This window comes from Calidris pugnax, unplaced genomic scaffold (genome assembly GCF_001431845.1).
Source record: "Calidris pugnax isolate Ruff unplaced genomic scaffold, ASM143184v1 scaffold118, whole genome shotgun sequence".
Taxonomy (NCBI): domain Eukaryota; kingdom Metazoa; phylum Chordata; class Aves; order Charadriiformes; family Scolopacidae; genus Calidris; species Calidris pugnax.
Genome location: NW_015090855.1, coordinates 1,663,705 through 1,672,393, shown reverse-complemented (window position 1 = coordinate 1,672,393; position 8,689 = coordinate 1,663,705). Strand labels below are relative to the sequence as shown.

Here is an 8,689-nt window from a genome sequence, read left to right as displayed (position 1 = left end):
CAGACGGACGGAGGAGAGGGGGGGGGGGGCGGGGGGGGGCACGCACCGGACCCGCCGCCCGGGGGAGCTCGGCGGTAGCGGCGGGTCCGACACGTGGGAGCGGGCGGCCTTCAGCACCGCCGGCGGGGACAGCGCCTGCCCGCGGCCGCCCGCCCGAGCGGCGGAGAGCGCGGTTCAGCACCGGCGGGGCGGACAGCGCCGCCGCCCCCTCAGCAGATTAGCGGGGCCGGGCGCTCCCCCGCGCCGGGATAAGGCCGCGGCCGGGCGGCGGCGGGAGCGGAGGTCAGCGGGCGGGGACCCATGGTTGGCCTCTCTTACAGCTCTGGGCCATGGAGGGGAAGGAGAGGTGAGGAGAGCCGGCCCCCCGCGCACCCTGCCCCACGCCGCACCTTGGAGCGTCCAGCCTGAGGGGGACCAGCGATGCCTCTGGGGATGAATAAGCATGGATCTCGCTCTACTACCTCTTTGCCTCCAGACCCCACGGAGATCGTCAGGAGCAAGGCCTGCTCCCGCAGGGTCAAGCTCAACGTGGGGGGGTTGGCCCACGAGGTTCTCTGGCGGACCTTGGACAGGTTGCCGCGGACCAGGCTGGGTAAGCTCAGAGACTGCAACACGCACGACTCCCTCATGGAGATCTGTGATGACTACAACCTGGATGAGAACGAGTACTTCTTCGACAGGCATCCCGGGGCATTCACCTCAATCTTGAACTTCTACCGTACTGGCAAGCTGCACATGATGGAGGAGATGTGCGCCTTGTCCTTCAGCCAGGAGCTGGACTACTGGGGGGTGGATGAGATCTACCTGGAGTCCTGTTGCCAGGCCCGCTACCACCAGAAGAAGGAGCAGATGAATGAGGAGCTGAAGAGAGAAGCTGAGACGCTGAGGGAAAGGGAAGGGGAGGAATTTGATAACACTTGCTGTGCTGACAAAAGGAAAAAGCTCTGGGACCTCCTGGAGAAGCCCAACTCCTCCGTAGCGGCCAAGGTAAGATCTCTACGTTTCTTCTCAGGTATTCTCTGTGTTGGCTCATGACTGTGGTGAAACTTACATGAGGTATTGCCCTGGTACTCTTGCTTTAGCATCTGGGCACTTGTGGCTGGATGAATGCTGTGAGTGAAGGGGAGAAAGGCTTCCCAAATGCAAACAAGGTTTAATGTATCTTTTTGGGGTAGGTTGGAAGGGATCTGGTTTGAGCTTCCCTGGGGCAGTCTGGGCTGCTCAGTGTGGGAGCGGCTCCACTGACTGCTGGGTCAGCATACCCTGGTTGCTGTGGCTGAACATTAGTAGACTTATCTGCTGTCTGTCTTGGTGTATTTTGTAGTAGAGATTTCTTTGGGCCTAACACATGTGTGTCTCCTGCCACTTAACCAAACTGGCTAAGACAACGAAATCTACTTGAATCTCTTAGAGGAAATTTCTTAGACGTGGGTCCAGTCAGGAAATAATGCCTTCCCTTTTAGGGCTTAATTTAAAATTTTGTGGTAGAACGCATCTAGTTATTTGTATCATGCACAAGTCTAGTCTGTGGGTCTGCTAAAACTAGCACTTGAGTTTAATCCTTTATCTGATTCCAGCCTATTTTAAGTCTCCCTGTGCAATACTGCTGCATGTCTGTCTCTGTCAATAGTTAAGTCTGAAGTTGAGGCCAGTGCAACAGATCTACTCGAAGGTGTTTGGAAAATAACATCCATGTTAGGAGAAACCAATGTCAGAGTTGGCTCTGATAATTTAGCTGTCTCATGTTAGTCACATTCTTTAGTGGGGAAAATCTCTGCGAACACAGTGATTCAGTAACCATGGGGACAAAAGTGAAGGGGAAGAGGTTGAAAGCTGTGGGATGAATAACTGAAAAGCATGAGAGACTGAGCAGTAGGACCAAAACTTGAATTTTCTATGTACTGGCATCCTCACAGTATGGCAAATAAGTAGAAAGAGGCCCCAGCTACCTCTTTAATGTCACTCCCCTGCTGTAAATGCATTTGCAAATGCAAGCCTTAGCTCCATCCCCATAGGAAATCTGGCTTTGGTGGCCTGCTTATGAAAACAGACTTCTTTCCCCCTCTTCTCTCTTATCAAAATGTTGCACATTGTGAGCCAAGAGCATGTATGAAAGTTTGGGGAAAGGAATTTTATGAAGTGTGGTGGCTCATTCTGGCAGGGGAAGGGAGAGGCATGGTTCACTGCTGAACTGATTATCACATTTTTAATGACAAACAGAGCCCCAGAATGTCTTTTTCTCTCCAGTGGCATGGATGACACTGTGCTGAATGCATTAATCATTTATAAGGCTCCTTTGGCACAGTCCTGGAATCCTGAAACACAGGCCCCAGGCTTCGCTGTCTGTGGCACTGACTCAAAATCCATTAGAGACTGTTGATGCTCCTGATTTATTGTATATGAGCAGGGGTCATTCTTGCCAAATAAGTGTCTTTTGTGATTTAGAAATGAAATACACTCTAGCTTCATTTTCTGAGAAAATTCTCAGAGTAAGTGCATTCAGCATTGCAGGGTCTGGATTAATTGAGTGTGAAAGGTAATGCATTATTATCCTTCCCATTTAAAGCTACCATTCTGTGACTTTGTTACTGTAAAGAAAATGGTGCTGTATGTTCTCGGACCTCAAATATTCTAGCAGTTCCCAGACAGAGATTTCTACTCATTTCAAGTGTAGCAAGGAAAATGGGTATCACGAACAATTAGCTTACTAGGCAGGGACAGCAGAGCTGCTAAGCCTATTCTTTATCCGATTTTCTCCCTGCTGGTGGATCGCTTTTCTCTCATGCCAGAGTATGCCCTTTGCTTTGATCACCTTCATGAGAATTCATTCCACATAGTGAAAAGGCTGGTCCCAATCTTCAGCTTCTAGTGGGAAGATGTGGGGAGAGGGACTTGGCAGACTGACCCGTTATCTGACCTAACCAGCTGTGCCCAGGCTCTGTTTCAGGCTGCATTTTCTAAATCTGAGCCTCTGCCTGGTAGCTGAGGAAAGCTGGCCAGGAGCTATCTGCTCAGTGAAGCACTTTCGCTGAGGCCACAGGCCTACAGGAACTTCTGTTGCCTTTCCTAAAGCCAGATTCCATCTGTTTTGCCAGGTCTGGGAACTCAAACTGGTCCTATAGAAAGAGACTGAAGTAAACGATTTTGAGGGTTAATGATTGTCATTGAAGGATCTAAAAATCACTGTTGGGAAAATCTGCACTGCTCTTGTTTATCCTTTTGCATTGAGCAGTACAAGTCTGAAGCAAAGGTTTATCCATTTAAATGTAAGAAATACAGGCTCCCTTCATGTTCTCCTCAAGAAGTCTAGAAAATGGCTATAATGCAGGTTCTCCCCCAAACCCTGGGGGGCCATATCCTGTCATTTAACTCCTGCTCCAGCAGTGTGGGCTTTCTTGCTGACTGTCAATATTGTTGTATTTTAACATTTTCTGCACAAGACCTAACCCGACTCTTCCATGACAGCTTACTGCAGAACTTCTCGTGGTTATACTGGGGCTGGTTAAATACTGAGAGAGTGAGTTCTTTTCTATTTGTGTTTAGTGATTTTTGTTTTTTAAAAGGAATTATATGTGAACTACCTCAGGGTGGAAAACAGTGTTCAATAAGAGAAGAAGAATCCCCCAGACCTTAATTTTTGTTGCTCTTTTATCCACTGGGGATTTAGCTATATCTTTTAACTAATCTGTCTGGCTTTTAAAGTAATCACCTCACGGCAAGCAGTGTCTTATTTATGTGCAATGTTTTACCCTGTGTATGACTGGGAAGAACACTCTGTTAGATCTTTATAATACCCACTCTGAGAGCCTCCGGATTTCTGCAGTGAGGCATCAGACAGCTGCTGAAGCCCTGGGCTTGCTGCTTCGTTACCCCCCCAGCACTAGCAGAAGGGTGTTTGTGCTGTTCCTATAACAATGCTGCAGTCCATCACAGCTGCAGCTGAAGCTGCACCATCCTTGTGTGAGGTGCTGTAGAGCCACAGGGCAGCACTCCAGCCCTTCTCTGGGATCGGACAGTGCAACAGGCACCTGAACTGTTTCACCCACCAGACCAGAGGCCCTTGCTGTGCTGTGCTCCCCTGCGCTCACCCTGCCCAGAGGGAAAACTGCTATGCACAAAACTGAGCACCGAGGGACTGTCCCTCTACCAAATGAAACAATATTTAACAGACAGTTATTAAATAAAATTCTTGATTTCTCTCTCTCCGGCCTTAAAGATATTTTAAAAGATAGGTTTCTCCTGCTTCCTGTGGCTTTATTTGCCTGTATATCCCTAAGAAATGCTCACTGCTCTCTTTGTGGATGCTTCCTCCTCTTCCTGCAATCACTGATTTTTCATATTCCAGCTTACTTTTATCATTCTCCCAGTCTCCCTTAATACTTTGGTGGAGGGCTTTTAGGCTTTTTTTTAATTTGTTTTTGTTTTTCTAAATAGCGTTCTTCCTGTACTTTGGTGTACTCACAACATCCATTTTTAACCATAGAGGACTCTGGTGTTCACTTCTGTCTGGATTTATCCTAGATGATGAAGGTGCAGATATTTTCTGGAGTAGGTATTACAGTACCTCAGAGAACCAGCCTAGCTGAAATTCCAACCAGACCTCATGGCATCCTGAAAAATAAGACTGCAGTTGTTGCATGTTTGCCAGTATAAACAAATAACAAATTAAACCAACTCAACATCTTAATTAACTTACATGGTCTTTTACATTCTCTGATCACCCAGACCTTTCCATCAACTCCTCAAGAACCTTGTCCTTTTTGCCTCTTAAATGGAAAAGAAATCCTTTCCTCTTTTTAGTCCTTAAAAATTATTTCCCTGATCAATATTTGAGCAATTAGTGTTGCACAGGGTGGGGGGGAAAAGTCTGCTCGTCTTACAGACTCCTCTGCATGTGCTGGCTTCATCTATTTTTCCCTTGCTGTCCTGAAGGCTGAGAAAAACATGATGACATCACCCACTTTGCAAAAAGCTTCTCTGCATATCTGCATGTCAAGTAGGATGTGCACTTCCTCTCCTCCTCGCTGCCTCCACTTCCCACTTGTCCCTGTCCTGTTGGGAGCTCAGCTGCAGCAATCCCTCCATTCTGGCAGGCTATTTCTCATCCTTTCCCCTGTTCCTACTATGTCTTTGCCAGTGCAATAATATCACGTTTATCCTTGAAAACATTGAACTCCAATTCAGTAATCTTATTATGCATGCCTCTACATTTGTTGAACAGCTTTTCTCGAGCTGCCCACTGCTCTCTGCTGCTAATCTCTGGATGCATTGCTTAGGGATTGGGGAGGTTGCTCTGTAAGCTCTTTTCTTATTATTGTTGATAGTAGTGACAAAATAAGAATGATAAAGCCTCTTGGAGATGCATTTGCTACATCTAGAGCGTTCTTCCCCCACATGAGCTTTCTATTCCTGGCCCTCCCTTATGGCATGCAGTTTTCATTCATCTCTAAACCTGCCTGAATTTAGCATTCGACAGAGGAAACCCCTCTCCCTAATTGCAGGGGTCATATCTTAGCCATGTCTTGTCTCTCTCTGAGACTCCCATCACTGGGCAGATGTTGACTTTGTTTGTTAAAGCCAGATTGCCTGTACTTTTCTTCCATCCATGACTTTCATTTTTCTGATGCAGGTTCTGCCTTAGCTTTTCTGCTATATATAGTAGGTTTTTTCCCTTCTTCCAAAGTAAATTCCTGCCTTTGGAGATCCTCAAAAGCAGAGCCTCATTCCAAAGCCTTTCCCCTGGGTTCAGGGATTTGCCACTCTAGTCTATAGCTTATCGCTGGGTGTCTAGCACAGCACTGTCCTGTGGATGCACAAACAATTGCTGTTCTGTATCAATGTCTTTTCATCCTGCAGCTCCTTTCCGGGTGCTTCTCCTTCCAATGAGCTACATAAATCTTTTGTCTGGGGAGCCCTAATTCCTGTGTCCAGCTCCCTGCAATGTGTCCTCTGCTTCTGTCTCACTGACGACCTTCCCACAGTGTATTGCTGTGCTGCCAGTTCCCAGAACTCCTCTGCATTACAGTCTCCCTAAACTCTCACTTTGGGGTAAAACCCAGTGATATTGTCAGGCTGGCAATTGTGTCCTGTGGTTCTTTACTGGCTCTAAAGAACCTTAGCAGGAGTCCCTGTAACACAGGAGACACCCTGGCCATCGCATCAGTTTGGTAATCTCCTGTATCCCTAATACAACATCTCATGTCACGTCTGCCAACAACAATCCTGTTATAAGCTCTCCAGGTGGGGTCCTCACCCTTCAAAGGCGATCCTTTCTCCAGACCTGTTACTGTAGCCCTGAGCAGCCCTTGGATCCAGGCAGGCAGCAGTTCACAACTCAAGCCTGCAGATCTGCAGTCTCTAAAGAGTCCTATAAAAGGAAAGTTAAAATTGTTATGCCTGTAGTTTTTTTTGATGTACTTGCCATGCAGTCCATGAAGTATAGTATGCATCAACATATATATGTAGGCATACTCCTGGATTTTCAACTTATCTGTAACTTTCTGTTAGGAGAGCCTGGAGCAAGTCTGTGTTCCTTTCTAAGCCTAACCATCCACATCTATGTGAGACTGCCTGCCTGCCCCAGGAGGAGAGTGACAAGCTTACATGCTCAGGCTGAATTCCTTAGAGGATGTGTGCTATAGAAGTATAGTCAATGCTATTTTTAAAGCACCAGTTCTCATTTGTACCTTTGAAAAAAATCTCTCTGAGAAATTAATTCCTCTTGCTGCTCAGTGTTCTCCCATCCTGCTCAGCCTGCAAGCAGCCATGGTGCCAACACCACTAGTCAGAAATACAGGGAATCTTACATGAATGGAAAATGCCTATTTTGGTTAGCTGTAACTACAGAGGTTTAGTAATAAAGGGATTCAGAAAAGGGCTGGGCCTGATCCACCCAGGAAATGCCAGCATGGGGTGATGTGTGCAAAGTGTGGGTGCAGCTTTGGCTGGTGCCTGTGCAAAGCACTTGCACACACTGAGTCAAACACGCTGTGCCTGACAGGTGTGCAGCAGTGCTCAGAGCTAGCTATGTAGAGCCACTCTGCAGCTATGTGGAAAAATCAATTCTTTTCATTTTTTAAAACCCTTCCTTCATTTTTAACTCTTTTTACACAGCGGGATAAATATTGTTGCCAGCACTTTCTTGCTTTTGGCCTGTTCCTCTTGATCCTGAAGATCACAATTTTCCTCTGATTTCTCTTGACAGAAATGCCTCCATGGAGAGGAATAATCCAATGTTACTTTTACAACATGAGCGTTGCTATTTTTCATTGCTAATGGCAAAATATTTATGTCAAAGAAAGTTCACAGCTGATCACTTAGTTCTTATAATAAACACAGTCAATATGATTTAGTCCATGGAGATATGTGGCAGCAACAGAAGAGGCACAGTGTGGCCAGTGAATGTGAGCAAGACATTAATATTAGCCTTCTCTGTAGAAGCTATACATGGAAGCTGTATGTTGTTACTGTTTCTACTACATTAAGGCAGACAAGGATCAGACCCTTATTGTTATGAGAGTTGCCCAATTTGTTTCTTAGATCTAAAGGCTCAGCTCCATCACAGGCTGGGTTGGCTTCCCTTGTGTTGCACCAGGACTGACACTGCGGGATGGAGATAGTTTGGGCGCCTAGAGGTCACTGTCCTCATGGGGCAAAACTGCTCTAAGGGCTGAGTGGGTAAATCGGCTCTGTGTTGCTCTGTGCCACGGACCTATGAGCTGGCAACAGCTCGGGGATTGCTGGCCCACACCCTGTCGCTTAACTGTTGTGCCTGAGCTGCTTTAGCTTTGGAACCCTTTATGCTCAGGATGACCTTGCTCTAAGTTTAGTCTCTGTGGCAGTAGCCACACATTCACCTCCTGGCATTCTCAATTACCCAGTATAGTGAAAGTGAACCTTGTAGTAAGCATTTCCCCCCTGAGTTTGGCTGGTCTCTGGCTTCTGTCTGCTGTCCTAGCTTTTCTTGGCTTCTCCTCTCTCCTTTACAACCTGGCACTAGCTGAACATGTTTACCAACAGGACTCAGTGAGGTCCCATTCTGATTTTTAATGAAAAAATTCTACTCTTTATTCTAGAGCAAGCCTGGAAGAGTCCTGGGCATCCCTAGGCAAGCACTGTGCCTTTGTACCTGCTATAGCCCCTTCCTAAACACTAGCATTTAAATATCCCAAACATATTTATTTTCTAGGTCTCCCAATAATACCAGCGACCCCAGCCCTGTTTCTGTGGAAGCTAAAACTCCCATTGAATGTAATGGGAACAGATGAGTATTATAATGTCTGTACTCATCAAGCAAAGCTCTCAAAGTGCTTTGAAAAGATGGATTACTTTAAGGCCAGGACAAACCTGTGATATATGTATTATCCCCATCTTAAAGTGAAGAGGTGATCATTGCCCAAGGTCGGTGAGGAAGACCAGGGCAGAGCTCAGGGGGTGGTAGGTGGGTGTCACCTGTCTTACCCCTGTCCCATGTCACCAGTACATTTTTATGGTATAGTTGAGCTTCCAGTTGCCCTTGCCCACTGCCTACAGTGTGTTATTACAGAGGGAAAGGTGCACTCTGTGATGCAGTTCTGACTGTAGAGAGGGGATGCTGTTAAAGTGTATTGAATAGCAAGAGAGTAAGTATGTTAGACTCTATGTATAATAGTATGATGGAAATAATATAATCTTAATATATATCCAATAC

General features: G+C 46.4%; 1 protein-coding gene across 1 annotated transcript in view; it reads left to right on the top strand.

The window, feature by feature from the left end:
* KCNB1 (potassium channel, voltage gated Shab related subfamily B, member 1) overlaps window positions 1–8,689 on the top strand; it is a 125,452-nt gene that overhangs the window by 1,771 nt on the left and 114,992 nt on the right. Inside the window, exon 2 of the mRNA XM_014943795.1 lies at window positions 321–987. Within this exon, the coding sequence (XP_014799281.1) occupies window positions 421–987 (567 nt within the window). The 5' untranslated portion in view covers window positions 321–420. The remainder of the gene's footprint in view (window positions 1–320; window positions 988–8,689) is intronic.